The 19154-nt window shown below is 49.3% G+C and overlaps 1 protein-coding gene across 1 annotated transcript in view; it reads left to right on the forward strand.

The window, feature by feature from the left end:
- The window catches only part of Cmtr1 (cap methyltransferase 1), a 45247-nt gene that overhangs the window by 24718 nt on the left and 1375 nt on the right, over positions 1 to 19154 (forward strand). Inside the window, exons 7-23 of the mRNA XM_028885039.2 lie at positions 319 to 413; positions 500 to 572; positions 3358 to 3556; positions 4831 to 4949; positions 7754 to 7850; positions 8167 to 8299; positions 9077 to 9256; positions 11975 to 12031; positions 12648 to 12705; positions 13267 to 13335; positions 14176 to 14307; positions 15047 to 15169; positions 15700 to 15791; positions 16356 to 16424; positions 17481 to 17528; positions 18132 to 18244; positions 18611 to 18719. Coding sequence (XP_028740872.1) covers positions 319 to 413; positions 500 to 572; positions 3358 to 3556; positions 4831 to 4949; positions 7754 to 7850; positions 8167 to 8299; positions 9077 to 9256; positions 11975 to 12031; positions 12648 to 12705; positions 13267 to 13335; positions 14176 to 14307; positions 15047 to 15169; positions 15700 to 15791; positions 16356 to 16424; positions 17481 to 17528; positions 18132 to 18244; positions 18611 to 18719 — 1766 coding nt within the window. The remainder of the gene's footprint in view (positions 1 to 318; positions 414 to 499; positions 573 to 3357; positions 3557 to 4830; positions 4950 to 7753; positions 7851 to 8166; positions 8300 to 9076; positions 9257 to 11974; positions 12032 to 12647; positions 12706 to 13266; positions 13336 to 14175; positions 14308 to 15046; positions 15170 to 15699; positions 15792 to 16355; positions 16425 to 17480; positions 17529 to 18131; positions 18245 to 18610; positions 18720 to 19154) is intronic.

Genomic DNA, 19154 nt, shown 5'->3' on the forward strand with positions numbered 1-19154 from the left:
CCAGGACCTGAATCCTTGGGAAGGTTGTGGCGACATGGGGAAACAATTTGCTGTGAGAATTAGCTGTGCAGAGTTGGCTTTCTGTGCAGCAGGGGTGCTTTAACCACTTAACCACACCCAGGCGTCTGCTTGGTTGGGGTTTTTACCGATTCACGGGGGAGAGCGATGGAGCCAGTTGTCAGGGTCACACAGCTGGGTAGTTCAGAGCCGGGATGCAGCAGGAGCCCGGTTCCTTGGAGAGCAGTGAGTCTCGAGACCCGGTCCTGCCCCAGAGGGCCTGCTGTGATCTTGCTGTAGAGTCTCCTTCTCTTCTGGCAGAGTGTGTTTGACATCCTGGATGGGGAGGAGATGAGGCGAGCCCGCACCAGAGCCAATCCCTATGAGATGATCCGAGGAGTCTTCTTCCTTAACAGGTGTGCTGGACAGCCCTCCCTTCCTGCTTACACCAGTCCGCCTTCCACCTGGGACTGACCCTGCTTTCCTTCTTGCTTTGTTCCAGGGCAGCAATGAAGATGGCTAACATGGATTTTGTGTTTGATCGTATGTTCACAAACCCCCTGGACTCTCGTGGGGTGAGATTTCGTGCCGAGTGGACTTGAGCTCCAGTGGCTCAGAGATTGCCATTTGTTCAGTGCGAGTGTGTTCCTGCTGTGTGGCAGCGATGTGTCTGCTCTGCATCCCCAGATAGAGTCCTCAGTGCTCCCTGGTCCCAGGAGTGTTCCAGCGCACAGGCTCTAAAGAGCTGTGATTTCAGCGGGGTCATTTTCTCTTTCTGCTACCCTGAACAAGCTCTGTGTGGGATCATAATTATGAGGCTTTGGCCTTTCTCTAGAATCGGTAGAGCAAAATGATTTTCTGCTCTGCTACATCTCATTTCTCTGAACATTGGCCCTCCATAATGATAGAGAAAGCCAAAAAGGAAATTTCATTCTAGAATTCCCTGTGGGGTCAAAGCATTTTTAGCCACTCCTAGAAAGTTGGTTTCCTTCACAGTGACAGGGCCGGGAGCCGGCTGCCCCAGACCTGTTTCTGCTTCGTGAACCCTCATCTACTCGACTCCCCCAACCCACTACCCACCGGCTAGAGGAACTTGTTTTCAAGTTCTTTGATGTTTCAGCTCCCCTGCCTAACTACTTGCTCCATGCTGATAAAGCTGGCGTGGAGACCCTCCAGCCTTTGCTCTTTTCTCTCCAGGGCCCTCCCCATGTTCCAGGGCCAGCAGGCAGCACAAAACGCTCCTGGAATTAGCATCTTGAGAAAATTACATTGAAACAACGTTGATTTAATTTTCTGAGCTCCCAGTGATTTCCTTTAAAGCCCATGCCTAGCAGAGGAGCTCTGTTAAGCTGATAGGAAGTCACAGCGTCATCTGGGCTTTTGGATGTGTCTGCCCTCAGCAGCTGGGATCTGGTTATTGTCTTTTGCTGTCATGAGAATGAAGTAAGCACAGGATTGTACCATTCATGTTGAGGGTGGATGTTTGTTACATAGGGAGATGCAGTGTGTTTGGACAGCTTCAGGCAGCTTCTTGACCTGAATTGATTGTTAGTGGCCAGGGAGAATGGCCCTGTCAGAGATGTGTCTTTGTACACCATGATAAAAACTAGTTTCTCTAGCCCTAGTGCGTACTTCTTTTTCATCTCCATTTTCCCTGAGGACCTGAGTGAAAGCCAAGCCTAGCAGGCCTGGTGTGTTTTCAGGGAGCAGTTGCCAGCAGAGGTGGAAGTGGCTAGATGCATAGGCGTGCTGGGCCTCAGGGGTGTTTGGGGCAGGCAAATTACTGCCTGGGCATCAGAAAAATGGAAGCTTGGGGTGGTGTGGAGAAGGAGAGAAGAGGAGTTCTTAGGTTTCATAATTGGTCTCTGTTGCTGCAGGTTATAGGGAAAGGAAAGACGGGACTGGGAGAGAAAAAGAAATTGGGAGCTAGAATCGGAAGAAACAAGGGAAGGAGGGAATTACATCCTTGAGGTATTATTACATCACATGAGGGGTTTTATGCCTGAGGATGTTATTTAGGTAAGAAAAGCTTGTCTGTAAAGTGTGATAGAAGAAAAAGTCAATGTGGATATTTACTTTTCGGCCTTGAGAGTGGAAATGAGGCAGCATCGACGGTGTCCACTTTATGTGCAATACCGCACTTGGCAGAAAACAGAGAAAAATAGGAAAAGACGAGGTTTAACTCCAGGGAAACTGATCTAGTTGAATAAAGCCATCTTGTGTTTGTGACTACTTTATAGTTTTAGAAAGACCTTTGCTACAGGTTGCATTGTTTAATCCTACAGTAGCCTTGAGAAATACCTACATTCATCCCAATTACAGTCGAGCAATTGAGCTTAACAGCTTCAGATCTGTGCTTGTCCTTGACTGCACAGTGAGGAAATGGCAGAGCTAAGAACCAGTTGTTCTTTTATGAGCAGACTTCTGGACAGGGCTTATAAAGGCCCCCTGTTCTTATTTTATGACAAGATCTCGCTATGTAACCCAGACTATCCTTGAACTCACAATAATCCTCCTGCATCAGCTTCCCAAGTGCTGGATGATATATGAACACTACTGTGCACCAACAAGCCACTGGTTTTGAAATCACCAGATGAGATCATATTTAGGCACCTTATGGAGGCCAGATACTTTGAGTCCTTGAGTTTCCTGCTTCCCTTTGGCTAGAGAGGCTAGAACTCGGGGCTAAGGCCCCAGTGCTGAGAAACCTTGACTTCTTTCTGTGCAGTGTTTACAGCGCTTAAACTTACGATTCCTGCTCGTATCCACTGTGCTGACTGCATTATATCGGTCACTTTTCTCTAAGTCTAAACTTACTCCAGAGGAAAGGTAATTGAAGGACAAAAGGGGAGAAGGAGCCAGGGAGGGGAGATTGAAGCTGTCGTGTAGGGAGGCAGGCCCTTGAAGCTGGGAGGTGGGCAGTATTTCTTCTTAGGGAGAGCAATCTAATGGTCAGGCTTCTGGACTCTGGCCTGGCTTTGTTCCAACTGCTGTGGGCAGGTTGCTTTGTGTCTTGGTGCTTCTGTCTGCAATACTCCTCTTACCAGGATACAGGATAGGCACAGTGTGGTGAGGAAAGAACCTAGGACATGAAAACACCACTCTGATAGGCACAGAGACGCTTTCATCAGGAGCCTGAGTTGGCCTGGTTGTAGGAAAGGTGTTGATATTTTGGGTGAGGAGGCTCCAGAGGGCACTGGTGACGGAGGAAAAGTCTACTGGGTGCTGAGGGCCTGGTGGGGGCTCTGGATCACACTTGCTGATAGGCTGTTTTTGGCCTCCTCTTCCCGAGTTCTCCTTCCTTTTCTTTACTGAGTCATCTGTGTCCCCTGTCTCCTTGTCTTCCACTTGTCTTTGCAGAAGCCACTGGTGAAGGACCGGGACATTGACCTTCTGTACTTTGCTGATGTCTGCGCAGGACCGGGCGGCTTCTCTGAGTACGTGCTGTGGAGGAAGAAGTGGCATGCGAAGGGCTTTGGGATGACTCTGAAGGGCCCCAACGACTTCAAGCTGGAGGACTTCTACTCGGCCTCCAGTGAGCTCTTCGAGCCCTACTATGGTAGGGGCAGTGAACTGGGCGAGACTGGGAAGGAGGAGGAGGCAGCTTCTGTCTGGGGACCCGAGGGCCAAAGCCCTGCTGCCGCCTGTGCTCTTCTAGTCTCACGAGGGTTCACGTGGCTGGCGTGAGGGCTTGGGTCCCTTTGAAGTGTCTTTTTTTGCCGCAGGCCTGCACTCCTTCAGACACACTCTCATCAAAGCCATGTTAATTGCTCCTTGCAGGATCGTGGTTCTTGTGTGGTGATGGGGGACAATGAGACTGCCCGATTCCTAGCTGGAAAGTGGCAAGGCCATTAACACACAGATCAGCCCCTGTGGGTTGCAGGAACTACACTTCTAGCAGTCAGCGCAGGAGCTGCAGCAGTCTCCCTGCCCTGACAAATAGAACGGGATCTGTCAGCAAATCCTAAATTTATTGCTAACAGTCCTTACTGGAGGTTGATGTGGAGTGTGTTTGTCATGGTTTTGTTTTCTGTTTGTGTGCGTGTGTGTGTGTGTGTGCGTGTGCGTGTTGTTGTACTTTGTTTTTGAGACAGGGTCTTTCTATGTAGCCCTGACTGGCCTGGGACTCACTGTGTAGATCAGGATGGCATCAACTCACAGAGATCCGCCTGCTTCAGCCTCCCGAGTGCTGGGATTAAAGGTGTATACCACCATGCTCAGCTTGGACTTTTTGTTGTTTAAAGAAAGAGTCTCTTTATGTTCCAGGCCAACCTAAAACTTCCTGTGTATCCCAGGTTAGCCTCCAGTTCCTGAATACCTGTAGGCATTAGCCTCCCATGTCCAGCTGATACTGGTTTCTAAGCATAAATGCTTTGAAAAGGAAAATCCTCTGCTTCAGTTGATGACTGTTGACTGGTCAGTTCCATTTGAGTGCAGGGCTTGGTTCTTGCTAGTCTGTGACCAACAAGCAGGATGGGTCCTGGGTCTTAGAGCTTACTTGGTATCTGTGCTCACTGTCCCTGAGAGCTCCTGGCCTAGCTCCCAGCAGCAAGTAAACTCCCAGGGTTCTTGTGTCCCATTAGGTGAGGGTGGGGTTCCCTAATAGCTCCAGACAGCAGGTAAACTCACAGGGTTCTTTCATTTGATTTTTGATTTTTCGAGACAGGGCTTCTCTGTGTAACAGCAGTGGCTGTCCTGGAACTCACTCTGTAGACCAGGCTGGCCTTGATTGAACTCACAAAGAACCGCCTGTCTCTGCCTCCCAAATGATGAGATTAAAGGCATGTGCCACCACCACCCAGCTACACTTATGGGGTTCTTGTATCTTATCAGGTGAGGGCGGGGTCGATGGAGATGGAGATATCACCCGCCCAGAAAACATCAATGCATTTCGGAATTTTGTCCTGGAAAACACAGATCGCAAGGGTGTCCACTTTCTCATGGCAGATGGGGTAGGTGACTGTCCTTGTAAAGATGTTTTAAGGATGTGTTGTGAATTTAGAGGGTTGTTTTTGCTTGCTGTGCTGGGGATTAAACCCCTGGCCTTGGGCATTCTAAATAAGTGCTCTGCTTCTGAACCCCTACCCCCACCCCTACCCACCCCATCCCACCCCCTGCCACACACACACACTTGAGAAATGCTTTGGTTTGTTCTTTAGCCTCCACTGGAAATGGTAACTTACTGTTCAGATAGTAGGGAATACACATTTTTACTTATCTTATACATTTTTCTTAAAATTTTTATAAAGACTATACTATCGTGGACACATTTGCTTGAGCTCACTTTGCTGACAAACGCCTTAGTTGCTAAGGAACCAATGAAGCATGGACTCCAGCTAAATCAACTAGGCAAAACTGAATGGGAGGCACATTACTATTACTTGTCATCTTGGTTGTTGCTGTTGGAGGCTGTCTACAAGTGGCCTCCTCCGAGCCTCTCATGCACTGACAGACACTTAAGCAGTAGCAGCAGCACAGAATCCATGGAGGCCCCTGGTTGGCTGAAGTGAATTTTCAAGGGCCTACTGAGCAGCTGCTTGGGATGCAGAGAGAACTGACCACCACACTGTTGGGCAGAGGCTCTCATCCAGTGATGGGATGCCACAGGGGCTCCCTTCTGGTGTGAGCCACCACTTGTTTTCGAGGAAGGACAGACAGCGTGCCGTGTGCTGTAGGATCAGATAGCTGGGGTGGGGAAGAGCCTTGTGAGTCCTCGGTGTGTAGAGGAAGGCAGGGTGTCAGAAGGATCTAGGATGTCCACAGTAGGGACAGCAGATGGAGAGCTGGGGCTGAGAGGGAGGGGCTGCTCCTGTGGAGCAGGTGCGTGGGGTCTGCTGGTTCTGTCGCTGCTTCTTTATTGCAGTGGACAGTAAGCAGAGCTGCGAGCTCAGAGTGTGTGCTTTGGCAGCAGGAGGGCTGCCCTGGCCTTTGGATTTCTCTCTATTACTAATTGGAAATTTTTGGTGTATATGGTAATGTGTTACAGAAGGATATTTTTATACAAGTATATAGTGTACATTGAACATTCCCACCCCTATCTCTTTACCTCTTTCTCTTCTCTTATTTTCAAATTTTCAGGCTGGCCTCAGACTTACTATAAGATGAAGCAGGTCTTGATTATTTCTTCTTCTTCTTCTCCTCCTCCTCCTTCTTTTTTTAAAGAATGGGAACTTTTAAAATTATTTATTATTCATTCATTCATTTATTTATTTATTATGTATACAGTGTTCTGCCTGCATGTATGCCTGCAGGCCAGAAGAGGGCACCAGATCTCATTACAGATGGTTGTGAGCCACCATGTGGTTGCTGGGAATTGAACTCAAGATCTCTGGAAGAGTAGTCAGTGCTCTTAACCTCTGAGCCTTCCCTCCAGCCCCAGGCCTTGACGTCTGATCCTCCAGCCTTTACCTCCCAAGTACTGGAGTTATAGGCATGTGCCACCATGCCTGGCTTTCTTTCTAATTCTTCATTAGCTCTATAACAAACATGCATTCTGAGAAACATCTTTACATCTGGGAGACAATAGCAAACATTACTTACTTTTATAGGACTGCTCAGTGAGATCTGGCCTATGCGGGTATCTTAGTAGAAGCTAGTGCTCTCACCCTCTCTGCTGTGTAGTCATAGCATACGACACAGTTTGTCCTGAGAGTACTGTTTAGTAGTGTTTGTCTAGTCACTCTGCTGTGCAGCTGGTCTCCAGAACGTTTTCATTTTGTAAAACTGAAACCGTACCCGTTAGAGAGCAGTCCTTTCTCCCCGTTGCCTGACTCCTTTATCTGAGTGTAAGCATGGTTTGTGTCTGGCATCTCCCTGCTGAAGGAGATGCTCTAGGAATCACAGTATGCAGCCTTGGAGCAAACCCTGGCCTGAGAGTGTGCCAGCTGGAGGGGTTCCACAGCTAAGCACAGAGTAGTGGGTATTGTAAGAAAATCCTTAATTATAATTCTCTTAGGTCAGACCTGGGGCCTGCTGAGGTCAGTGTAGTGGCAGAATGTAGCTGGAGAGTTTTCTCTCCAGCTCCTGCCAAACCCTGGCAGTCCGACAGCCCACTTATAAAATAAACACACAGATGCTTATATTATTTACAAACTGTATGGCCATGGCAGGCTTCTTGCTAACTCTTCTTATAGCTTAACTTAATCCATTTCTATAAATCTATACCTTGCCACGTGGCTTGTGGCTTACCGGCATTTCACATGCTGCTTGTCATGGCAGCAGCTGGCAGTGTCTCCTCCCACCTTCCTGTTCTCTCAATTCTCCTGTTAGTCCCGCCTATACTTCCTGCCTGGCCACTGGCCAATCAGTGTTTTATTTATTGACCAATCAGAGCATTTGACATACAGACCATCCCACAGCAGCAGAACATTCTCCTGACATTTACTCTCTGCAATTTCTTCTTAGGCCTTAAATGTTTTCTGTCTCGTGGTTGGCCAGTGGTATAAGCCAGTACTTTGCCTCTCTTCGCCTTTCGTGTCTCGGGGTTCCCATGTGAATTTCAAGGTTTTCTGGACCATTTCTTTGGAGAAGCAGACTTGGTCCTGTGGTTTAGGAGTGCTGAGGCAGGAAGGTGGCTCAAGTTCAGCATTTAGGCCGGGGTCCTTTGTCTGTAACTGACCACACACTTAGACGAAGACACTGAAATGCTGATCCGTCAGACTGTGTCTGTCTGACCCCAGGAGCTCCTGCTGAGACGAGGTAGGGATGGAAGTCTCAGTCCTTCCCGTTTCTCTCCAGACTTGTGCTCTCCTTTCAGGGCTTCTCTGTGGAGGGGCAGGAAAACCTGCAGGAGATCCTCAGCAAGCAGCTGCTGCTCTGTCAGTTCCTGATGGCGCTGTCTGTGGTCCGCACAGGTGACACTCCTCAGTCTCCCCTCACCAAGGACCCACTGGGGCCCTGCTTGATGAGAGCATGTACAGGGGTTGGTTAAGAAGTTTTAAAAAATAGCCCAAGAAGGAAAGAAAAGAGAAAGAGAAAGGAACCCTTGTATCAGTGGCTGGTGGTTAGATGAAGAGTACAGGGAAGAAAAGGCAAGAGAGTCCCCAAAGCCCTCCCTAAAGCTGACTGTCTCATAAACTGCCTTGGATTTCTAACGGGCCAGTCTGTCATCTTTACTGGTTCACATCCTGGAGTAGCCACTGATTGCCCTGGGTTTTCTTCCCAATCCAGGGGGCCACTTCATCTGCAAAACCTTTGACCTCTTCACACCCTTCAGTGTGGGGCTCATCTACCTGCTGTACTGCTGCTTTGAACGAGTGTGTCTCTTCAAGCCCATCACCAGCCGGCCTGCCAACTCAGAGCGGTAAGGCCTTCCTTTCTGTTAGCCAGCCTGTTGGTGAGAAGTCAGCAGTAAACCCTGTACATGTGTCTGGCATGGGCACTCAAACTGTTAGAAATCTTGACTTTGGAGATGTGATTCTGCAATAGGAGCCAGGGTCCTTTACCATACTTCTGTCTGGGATTCTCAGTTGGCCCAGGAAGAGTGTGACCATTAATAGAGACACTCAGAGGAGATACAGGCTGCGAACAGGCAAGGGGGCTGCTATTCAGAGGTATCACAGGCATCCAGGTGCCCATATGAGAGGTAAGAGAAAACAAGACAACCAGAATTGTCAAGTAGCTGATTACAGTACAGATTTCTGTGGAGAGTTTGATACGTTACATCTGTATTTAAAAGTTTTCCCAAGTTATGTCTGTTGGTGCAGGGCAGTTGGGAACACCCCCATAGAAGTAGAGACAGTCTCGTATAAGGGAAGGATTTTATATTTTTTATTTTTGAGAGGGTTTTAACAGTATATCCTGGCTAGCCTGGAAATTACTACATAGACCAGGCGGGCCTTGAACTCAAGATCTGACTGCCTATAGCCTCCCAAGTAGGATTAAAGTGAACACCACCAATTCCTATGAAAGGGAAGGACTTGAGGTGGCATATTTTAAAGCATGGTATGTGTTCCCATTTGTGCTCAGGCTTAAGCTTGAACAGCAGAGCTGGTTAGCTTTGTGACTCTACAGGGGTGGAGTGACGAGTGTGTGGGGAGAAGGCTCTGAGCTCCTTGGAGTGACAGGATGTCTCCTGCAGGTATGTGGTGTGCAAAGGTCTGAAGGTGGGTATAGACGACGTGCGGGAGTACCTCTTCACTGTGAATATTAAGCTCAATCAGCTGAGAAACACTGAGTCCGATGTCAACCTGGTAGTTCCCTTGTCGGTGATCAAAGGAGACCATGAATTCAATGACTACATGATACGGTCTAACGAGAGGTAAGCCAGCTGCTGTGTCTGCTGGGTAGTATAGCATGAAGGATCAATGACCGCTGGCTCTTGGAACGTTTTGTCATCTGTGTTTGCTCTGCTGGTTCCAGGATATTAGCATGTCCTGTCCTAAGAGTGGCAGGTGGGTCCCTAGCTCTGATGGTGAAAAGAAAGCCTCTGGTAGCCTGTAGACGGGTAATTCCTTAATCACTACAGTGTGTGGTTGCTGCCTTGTGAAGACCCTTGCCTGGAGTCAGAGATGGATGGAAAGCAAGTGTAGAGTCCAGATCTCGGTCAGTTCAGGGGTTCTTCAGGTGGGGGATGGAAGGCTATTCCCCCACCCACTGCTCGAGTTACAAGCAGTTGTGAGTTACCCACATGGCTACTGGGAACTGAACCTGGGTCCTCTGCAAGAGCAGTGTGCTTTTTTTTTCCTTTGTGATTTTTCAAGACAGGGTTTCTCTGTGTAGCCCTGGCTGTCCTAGAACTTTATTCTGTAGACCAGGCTGGCCTCGAACTCAGATTTCAGCCTGCCTCTGCCTCCCAAGTGCTATGATTAAAGACGTGTTCTACCACACCCGGCCACTGTAGCGTCCATTCTTAATTGCTGAGCCATCTCTCTGGTCACCTCTCCTTTCAGACATTATTTTAAACGTTAGTTTTGTTTTTTTAATATTGAATTAAAGGGCTGTCCATGTATTTTGGGCATAAATCCCTTACTAGATTTGGATGTGAAATACTGTTTCCTGCCCTGTGGGTCTCCCCCCCCCCCCACTGCATTATGTCCTTTGCATAGAAGTTTTTAATATCATTGTGGCCTGGTTTATTCTTTTATTATTACACTTCTGTTGTGAGGCTTCTCCCTGTTTTTTGTAAGATTTTATAAGTTTAGCCCATGTATTGAGGTATTTTATTTTTAATTATTTTTGGATGCATCATTGACTAGTGGTCCCACTTCATTTTTTTTTTTTTCTTCCAGATTTTCCAGGCTGTCCTTTCTCTATTAAATGGTCTTGGCATACTTTCCAAAAGTCTTTTGCTATTTCATTAGCAATGCTAATAAGTAGTAGTAAATGAGTATTTCTTTCTAGGCTTTCTGTCTTGTTCCATTGGCATGTCATCTGTGAAGTGAGATAATTTTATTTCCTTTCCAGGTTTGATATCTCAAATTTTAAATTCTGATAATCCATTTAGGCTTTTTCTTTCTTTTTCTTGTGAATGATTTGTTTTCTTTCCACAAGGCTCTGTGTAGCCTTGGCCAGTTAGAATTTGTTATCCTCCTGCATCAGCGAGCCTCTTGAGTGTTAGGATCAGTGTTTTGTCCTTGTGTTTCCGGACATACTTCCTCTTCCTCCCTGGAGAGCCCAGTTCCTGTTGGCAATCATTCCACTTCAGGCAATTTTGTCTACTGGAGATAATCCCTTCAGCTTTTGTCTATTTAAAAATGCATTTTTAATTAAAAATTAAAAAAAATGCAAAGGCATGGTGGTGCACGCCTTTAATCCCACCACTCAGGAGGCAGAGGCAGGAGGATTTCTGTGATTTCCAGGACAGGCAGGGCTTAATAGTGAGACCCCGTCTCAAGAGAACAACCTATAAAATAACCACCAAAAAAAAAAAAAAATCTTTTATTTTTGAGGAACATTTTAATTGGATATGATTTTTTTTCTTTTACTACTTTAAAGATAGTTCACATTTCTCACATCCTTTCCTTCTGATAGACAGCTCACTATTAAAAAATATTTATTTTCTAGCTGGGCAGTGGTGGCGTGTGCCTTTAATCCCAGCACTTGGGAGACAGAGCCAGGCAGATCTCTGAGTTCGAGGCTAGCCTGGGCTACAGAGTGAGTTCCAGGAAAGGCGCAAAGCTTCACAGAGAAACCCTGTCTCGAAAAACCAAAAAAAAAAAAAAAAAAAAAAAAAAAAAAAAAAAAAAAAAAAAAACCAAAAAAAATTTATTTCCAATTTTGTGTCTATGCATGTGAGTGCCATTGCCTGCAGAGAGAGGCTAGAAGCACTGGACCCTGAAGCTGGAGTTAGAGCTGGTTGTGAAGCGTTTGATGTGGTGCTTTAACCACTGACCCACCTCCAGCTCCCCGTTAGTTCTGTCGTTATTTTCTTGTGAATCACATGCCTTTTCCTCTGGTAGTGTTCAAGGCCAGAGGTTGACTTCAGGTATCTTCCTCAGTTGCTCTCTACCTTACATACTGAAGTAGGGTCTCTCACTGGGAACCTAGGGCTCACCAACTCACATAGTGTAGCTAGCCAGTTTGCTCCAGGGAGCCCGTCTCTACCTCCCAGTGCTGGGATTACAGGTGAGCTGCCAGCACTTGCCAGCATTTATTGGGGTACTGGAGAGCTGAACTCTGGTCCTAAGTGCTGCTGAGCCATTTCCCCAGCCCCTTTGATAGTGTTTTATTAAATGCCAGACACTGTGTGCAAAGCTAAAAGACAGATGGCTGTCGGCATAGTGGGTTCGTCAGCGCTGTCTGCAGGTGGACTGGGTGTGGGCTTTGCTGTTGTTTTGGGTCAGTTCGCCACTGGCTTTGAAGTCTTCAAGGGTGGGATAAGAACCTTCTTTTGAGCAGGATTTGCGATGAGGGTTCATCTCAGTTCTGTTCTTTGGGCCCCTTTTAACTCCCAGTAACTTCCTCACATACAGATGGTCACTGCTCTGGCTACACTTGTACACTGACGTCATTCTGGTTTTTGTTTATTTTCTCTTAGCCACTGCAGCCTGCAGATCAAAGCTCTGGCCAAAATCCATGCCTTTGTACAAGACACGTGAGTGCTGCCCATTTCTCACCAATCTCAAAGGAGGCCCTTGCTTTGCTCTTCCCACCAACTCTGTTTCTTTAACAGTGACTTAAAAGCCACTCTTGTGGGTTCATTTTTGCCTTGTGGGATATCAGCATAGTGATGGTTTTTTTTTTTTTTGGTTTTTCGAGACAGGGTTTCTCTGTGTAGCTTTGCGCCTTTCCTGGAACTCACTCTGTAGCCCAGGCTGGCCTCGAACTCACAGAGATCCGCCTGCCTCCGCCTCCCAAGTGCTGGGATTAAAGGCGTGCGCCACCAACGCCCGGCCATAGTGATGTTTTTGAGAGCAGAAGAGAAGTCAGAATGAGCCTGGTGGTGGAGGGGGGGGCGGTGTATAGGGAATGATGGCATCCAGGTGGTGGTGATGGCATCCAGGTGGTGGTGATGGCATCCAGGTGGTGGTGATGGCATCCAGGTGGTGGTGGCTATAGTGGGTGGGAAGGGAGTGATTTCAGTAGATAAATTCTGAGCAGTCCTGTATGTGCACTCAAATGGTCACTGCTGCAGGTGTACCTCTGAGCAGGTGAGAAGGTCTTACAGGGCCCTTAGAGGTCTTAATCTTGTTCTGCTTTTGTTTCCCCAGCACCCTGAGTGAGCCTAGGCAGGCAGAGATCCGGAAAGAATGCCTCCGACTGTGGGAGGTATGCAGCCCATTGTCACTCCAGCTGTAGATGAGAACAGAATTGTCACCTTACCCCCCTCTCCCCACCCTCCCCCCCCCCATGCAAGGGTGTGCACCTCCTTGGCATGTCGCAAGTTATCTTTTTGGCCTCCTTACAGCGTGGCCTTCAGCTGGTTCAAAAGAACACAGGGTTGGGGTAGGCTGCATTCTGCCCTAATGGCCCCGTGTAGCAGTAACGCCGTAGAGGGAAGGACTTGGCTTTGGGCTGTGTTGACCCAGGTCTGAACAGGAAGTGAACGCCCTTGCCAGTCCTGTCATCTCCTCTTCCCAGCTCCTCCCAGTGTGTCACAGGGCACTTAAAAACCAAAACCAGGGCTGGAGAGATGGCTTAGGGGTTAAGCACACTAGCTGCTCTCCCAGAAGAACCAAGTTCGGTTTGTAGCACTACATCGTAGCTCACAACTGCCTGTAACTCCAGTTCCAGGAGACCTGATGCCCTCTTCTAGTCTCTGCAGGCACCACACCCACACATATAAAATGAAAAAACATTTTTAAAGCCCTTTGGTATCTCTCCTTTCAGATTCCAGACCGGGCTCGAGTTGCTCCTTCTTCTTCAGACCCCAAATTCAAGTTTTTGGAGCTAATCAAGGTAAATGTGGCTTCTGTGGCAATATGTTAGGGGCCTTTTTCCAGGGGTGGAAGCGGTCACTAAGGCCCTGGCTTCTGTTAAGGATTGAGAAGGCATCAACCTTGGAACCTAAAGGAGTAGACTAAGGTCTCCACAAGTGAGAACCTTGCTGTATTATGTAGGGTTTCCCAAGAACACCTCTGGCCAGCAAGAGTCTTGTCTTAAGATGGGCTTGGGCCAGCACTCTGCCACCCAAAGGGTAAGCTGGCCAAAAGATTCTCAGAAATTCAGGGTCCTAAGGGATTTGTCTGCATGGGCGAGAGGGTGTGACCGAAGATCTTAAGCAGGGGAACTGCACAGGAGCCACCGTGGGTCTGGCCCGAGCCTAGCTTCGCCATCCTGTCTTTAGTGCGCCTAGCATTCAGAGTTCTGCCATCAACCTCCAGCTTCCTCCAGGGCATCACTTCAGTCTGGCCTAGTTGTGGTCATTGTGAGGGTCAAAGACTGAAGAATGAGGTTCACCGTGGTTACGCCTTTCTGAACGGGGGTGGAGGTTGGGGTGGGGACACGGGACATCACTTTTCTGCCCTCAGGCCAACTGCTGGAGAGTCCTTGCTTTCGGTGTCACCGAATGCGTGGCTGCTCTAGTCTGGTGACATTCCCCATAGCTCTGGTAAATCCATCTCTACTTGGGACTCAGTCGTCTTTCCTCTCCTAGAAGGTGGAAATAGATCCTATTCAGTGACTGGTTAGGTGGAGAGGAGGGTGCAGAGGCCCTGCTTCTGAGGGCAAATGATTCTGGTCCCTCACCTCCGTCAGCCTGCCCCAGCACAGCAGCGTCTTCTCTGATCTGTGCCACAGGACACCGACATCAGCATCTTCAGCTACAAGCCCACAATGCTCACTGCCAAAACCCTGGAGAAGATCCGTCCTGTGCTGGACTATCGTTGTATGGTGTCTGGCAGCGAGCAGAAATTCCTCCTGGGCCTGGGGGTAAGTCAGTATCTGGCCTCCCATTGGCTTGGGGTGGTGGCAGTGTCCTGTCTGGAGATGCGGACAGCCTCGGGCCACACTCTTGGGTGTTCATTCTGTTGGCATCAGAGCTCTTCCCTGAAACCTCATTTCCTCTAACGCCCTGAGCTTGTCAAGTGTGGTTCATTTCTTCCTGTACTCCTTCCTCCCCACCGCTGATCCTTGCTTTGCTGAAGGGAAGGCTGTTGCTTTTCTTGAAATCCTGGGTGGCCAGTTTTCTCCAATCCCACCCTCTGCCATTTCCTGTCTAGAAGATACCCTTCTCCATCCTCTGGGCCATTGGTGGCTAACGGAGGGAGGGAGGGAGGGAGGGAAGGCCTGTTAGCTATACATCTTACTTGACTAGCAGCCTTTGCTTTTTCCTACCCTGCATCCTTCCATGCAGTTGACCCTTCCTCACCACTTTTTTTTGTCTTTACTTTGTATTTTTCTTTTGCTTTTTCCTCTTCCTGTAATCCCAACCTCTATGTGTACATCAAACTAGACAAGGTCTTTCACAGCGTGTCCTACCAGTGAGATGGAGCCCATCTCTACTCTCTGTGGAGGCTGAGGAGACGTGTCACAAACTCCATCCCTCCTAGACATTTTCTACCGACATTGGCAAGGCCTTGTCTGCTTGTAGCTGCCAAGTAAAAGCTCTTTTGAGAATAGAGTCTCCCATTCCTTAGTCTCCATGCCTAACCCTTCTCCCTGTCTGTAGAAGTCCCAGATCTACACATGGGATGGCCGCCAGTCAGACCGCTGGGTGAAGCTGGACTTGAAGACAGAGCTGCCCCGGGACACACTGCTCTGTGTGGAAATTGTGCATGAGCTGAAAGGGGAGGTCAGAAGGGTTTCTGTTTATAGATGGCCCTGAGGCAAGGGGGTTGTGGGACTGTGGAACCTGGCCTTCCACCTTAGTGTGTGGTTTCACACACCTTAGTGTGATGGCGTGATTCCCTCTAAAGCAGTTACTGTGTAAATCCATCTGGGAGATACTGGGAAGGGCAGGTGGAAAGTCTTTATACACAGTCCTGACACCTTGCCAGGTCTTTTCAGTAGCCAATTTACTTCATAATCCTTAGGAAAGGAGAGAGCTGCCACTTTCTGTGAGCTTTGCACTATTACAGTATAGGAATGACATTTACAACACTCCATGTGAGCAGGCAGCAGTCTCACTGGGTTTGAGGTTCATGAGGGCACCTGCCTCAAAGTCTGCTCCCAAGTCCAAGCTAGGCTTTGTTTAGGATCAGCTGGCAGGGAGGCCCAAATACCACCTTTTCCCAGCTTCGCTGTAGCTAGATAGAGGCCCACATGCCGCAGTAGGCCGGGAGCCAGTGCCTGCCCAGTGGGGAACATGCTTGTCCCTTGTAGGGGAAGGCGCAGCGGAAGATCAGTGCAATCCACATCCTCGATGTGCTGGTGCTGAATGGCAGCGATGTCAGAGAGCAGCACTTCAACCAGAGGTGTGCCTGGGCCCTAGGGGGTGGAGGGCGGGACTTCCTGTCTCCACCAGAGACTGGCCCAAAGGCAGGAGGAAAGAGGTGGACATTGCAGTTTGCTGAGATGTGGGCCTTGGTTGCCCAATTCTAACACATTTCATATCGCTACAGTTGCTTAGATTGAAGTCATTTGTGTGTGTGTGTGTGTGTGTGTGTGTGTGTGTGTGTGTAAAGACTGTGAATAGGGGTGACTTTGTTTGAAGAGGGAGAGTTTCTTCTAAAAATCATGGCCAGGACATAGGTAGTCTCAGTTTGGTGTGTCTGGGCTAGGGTGAAAGAGCAGGTGTATATAATAACGGTTCTGGAAGTCCTAGTGGCGATGGCTGAACACAGCAAAAGGCACACTTTAGAAAAACCAGCTCAGAGGCCAGAACCCAGAGGACAGGGTGGGCCCTAGGGGACAAGAATGCTCCCACTTGGAAGTTTTGTGTAGCCCAAGTCCTCTCATTGATGCTGTGAAAATGCCTTGGGGCACAGGTGTTGGTGAGGTCCCCTGGCTTGCCTCTAAGGATTCTGTTTGGATTGTAGAATTCAGCTGGCTGAGAAATTTGTGAAAGCAGTTTCCAAGCCCAGTCGACCTGACATGAACCCTATCAGGTGAGCATGTCACCCTCCTCCAAGACCCTCGTGGGCCGTGGCTTGGGTGTCGTTTCTCCTGTCCTGGGTGGGGTGGGAGGCTTGTGGAAGGGGATGGAGCTAAACCGCCCTGTCAGTGGTTGGGGAAGCAGCTCCCTCTCCTGCCTGGCGGGGTGGGTTAAGGTTTCCTAATCTGAGATGCACGTGCCTGCCCTGAGTTACCCTTTCATGAATATCCTGTGCCGATTGCATGGCCTCCTGGTAAGGAAATAACAAGGAAATGGGGACTTGACTGTAAACAGAGGGTGGTTAAGGGAGTGAAACTTGGTGCTTGAGGAGAGAGCCCCCCTCCTCCTCCAAGGGTAAAGTTCCAGGCTCAGGGCAAGAGGAGGGGCGGATAGACAGAGTAGACTGCCTTCTCCAGGTCAGAGGCTAGTACAGACAGCACCCAAGGGGTGGCCTATTGAGACGCTGGCAGTCACCAGGAATGTTCCTCTAACTACACTTAGAAAGCAAGCCCGCCCCGAGGGTGCAGGACAGTCTCAAAGGGAGACTTTGCTTGTTGTCTGATGTCCTGCCTGCTGGTTTCAACAGGAGCTTAACCAGGAGCAGTTCCCAAGGCAGGTTTGGTGACCCCAGATGTGGAGGGCTGGGCCTCAAACTAGAGCCTACACCCTGTATAGGGTCTGTTCCCTCAAAATAACGGAACTACCAAGACTATTATTCTAAAGTCTATGTAGATAGACCCAGGCAAAAGCTTGGCCTTTGGATTTCTGGCCTGTAGTGTCAATGAAGGTTACTTGAGGATAAGGGTTAGGGAAATTTGCCTGCCATCTTTCTTTTCCCTCTCCTGTCTTGAGGACTCACTGCTGAATCCCAGGCGCTGGTATAGGCCCAAGGGGCTATGTGGCAGCTCAGAAGCCTAGGTAGTCTGTAGGACAGCTGTGCCACAGTGTGGCCTCATTTGTGGGCTGATGGGTGCAGAGAGGGCCTGAGGACAAGGGCAGGTCTAGGGTCTCTTGTCATGCTCTTCACACGCATATCCCAGGAAACTGTCCTCACCTGCTCTACTTACAGGGTGAAGGAGGTGTACAGGCTGGAGGAGATGGAGAAGATCTTTGTCAGGTGAGTAACTGGCCCTGTCTGGTTTAGATTGGTGATAGGGTGCATGGCTGAGTGGAGTTGCATTCTATTTGCAGGGTGGGTTATAGAGCTGGGCCCTGGCCCTGCTCCATTCTCTGCCTTTCACCGTCTTGCTGCACATGAGTCCCAGCTGTGCGCTAGCTCAGCGCCTGTCAGGAGGGATACAGGGTGACTATGTCAGGCAGAAATACAGGCTCATTGACGCTGGAATAGTTCCAAACACTAAACCCCAGCTCACAGTGCTGAGTGAGCCAGGAGTGGGCTGAGGGCACAGCTGTACCCTACATACCTTCCGTGTGCCACCCTCAACAGCCAAGTCTCATTGTGAGAGAGCTCTGGTCATCTGAAGAGCCAAGCGCATCCCTGCTTTCTCGTTTCCCCTTGGTGTCACTGTGAAGCTCCTGAGGAGCAGCACCCCTGCCCTGCGTCCATTGCTTGACTGAGTGCAGAGCTCTGCTCTAAACCCAGACCTGCCATTAACTCTGCTTAGGGACTAGTGTCCCCTTGAATTACCCAGAGACTAACGCTAGCGCCCCACTGTCCCCGTGCTCTCCGAACGCCTGCCTGCCTGTCTGCCGGGACCAGGTTAGAGATGAAGCTCATCAAAGGCTCCGGCGGCACTCCAAAGCTCAGCTACACAGGACGGGACGACCGGCACTTTGTACCCACAGGCCTCTACATTGTCAGGACTATGAACGGTAGGTCCCTTCCCCAGCCAGGGCGACTGGCCCAGACTTTCTTGTTGAGGTGGACAGCAGTCAGCTGGCAACTTCTGCGGAAGCTGTTGGGAACACCACACCCCCAGATCAGGCCAGTTCTGGTCCTTGGCTGGGACGGGAAGAGAAGAAATTGTAGATGTTCACATGGTATTCTCAGCAGATAAGCATGGCTTCTCCACAGGATCAGGACAGGCCTTAGGGAAGTAAATCTGCTACCCTCCTGAGCCATTTGGGCTTGGCCATGGAGGCTGGAAGGGACAAGCAGGAGAAAGGAAGGATGTCCTTATTGGCCAGACCCATCCCATGGGTCCCACTGTTCTGAGTGCCTGCCTTTTTCTCCCTCAGAGCCATGGACCATGGCCTTAAGCAAGAGCTTCAAGAAGAAGTTCTTCTACAACAAGAAAACCCAGAGCTCTACCTTTGAACTCCCTGCAGATTCCATTGCCCCATTTCAGTAAGTAGCGCTCCCTCCGCTGGCCGAGTCATTGCTGTGCAGAAGCTGCCCCAAGCATAGGCCTGGATAGAGAGCTCACTGGGGGGGGGGGGGGGGGGGGGGAGGAAGAGGAAGAGATGACGGAGGACGACACACGACACAACACGGGGACCTGCAAGAGGGTTTGAGGAACATGTTGCAGGCTCCCAGCCTTGCCCCTTATGACTCAAAGTCCCAGGCATTCCTCCTCAAGACATGTTTGTCAGATTGCTGCTGGACATGGGCTTTGGCAGCGGCCCCATGGGGCCTAAAATTAGCCACCAACACTTGTTCCTAGTTCACCTGCTTTACTAAGAGGTCAGTATTAGCTGGCTACAGAAACAGTAGTAGAGCCCAGATGGGTGCAGGCTGTGGCAGCAAAAATTAGTTCTCAGAGGCACAGGAGGGGGGTGCTGG

This window comes from Peromyscus leucopus, chromosome 16_21 (genome assembly GCF_004664715.2).
Source record: "Peromyscus leucopus breed LL Stock chromosome 16_21, UCI_PerLeu_2.1, whole genome shotgun sequence".
NCBI lineage: Eukaryota > Metazoa > Chordata > Mammalia > Rodentia > Cricetidae > Peromyscus > Peromyscus leucopus.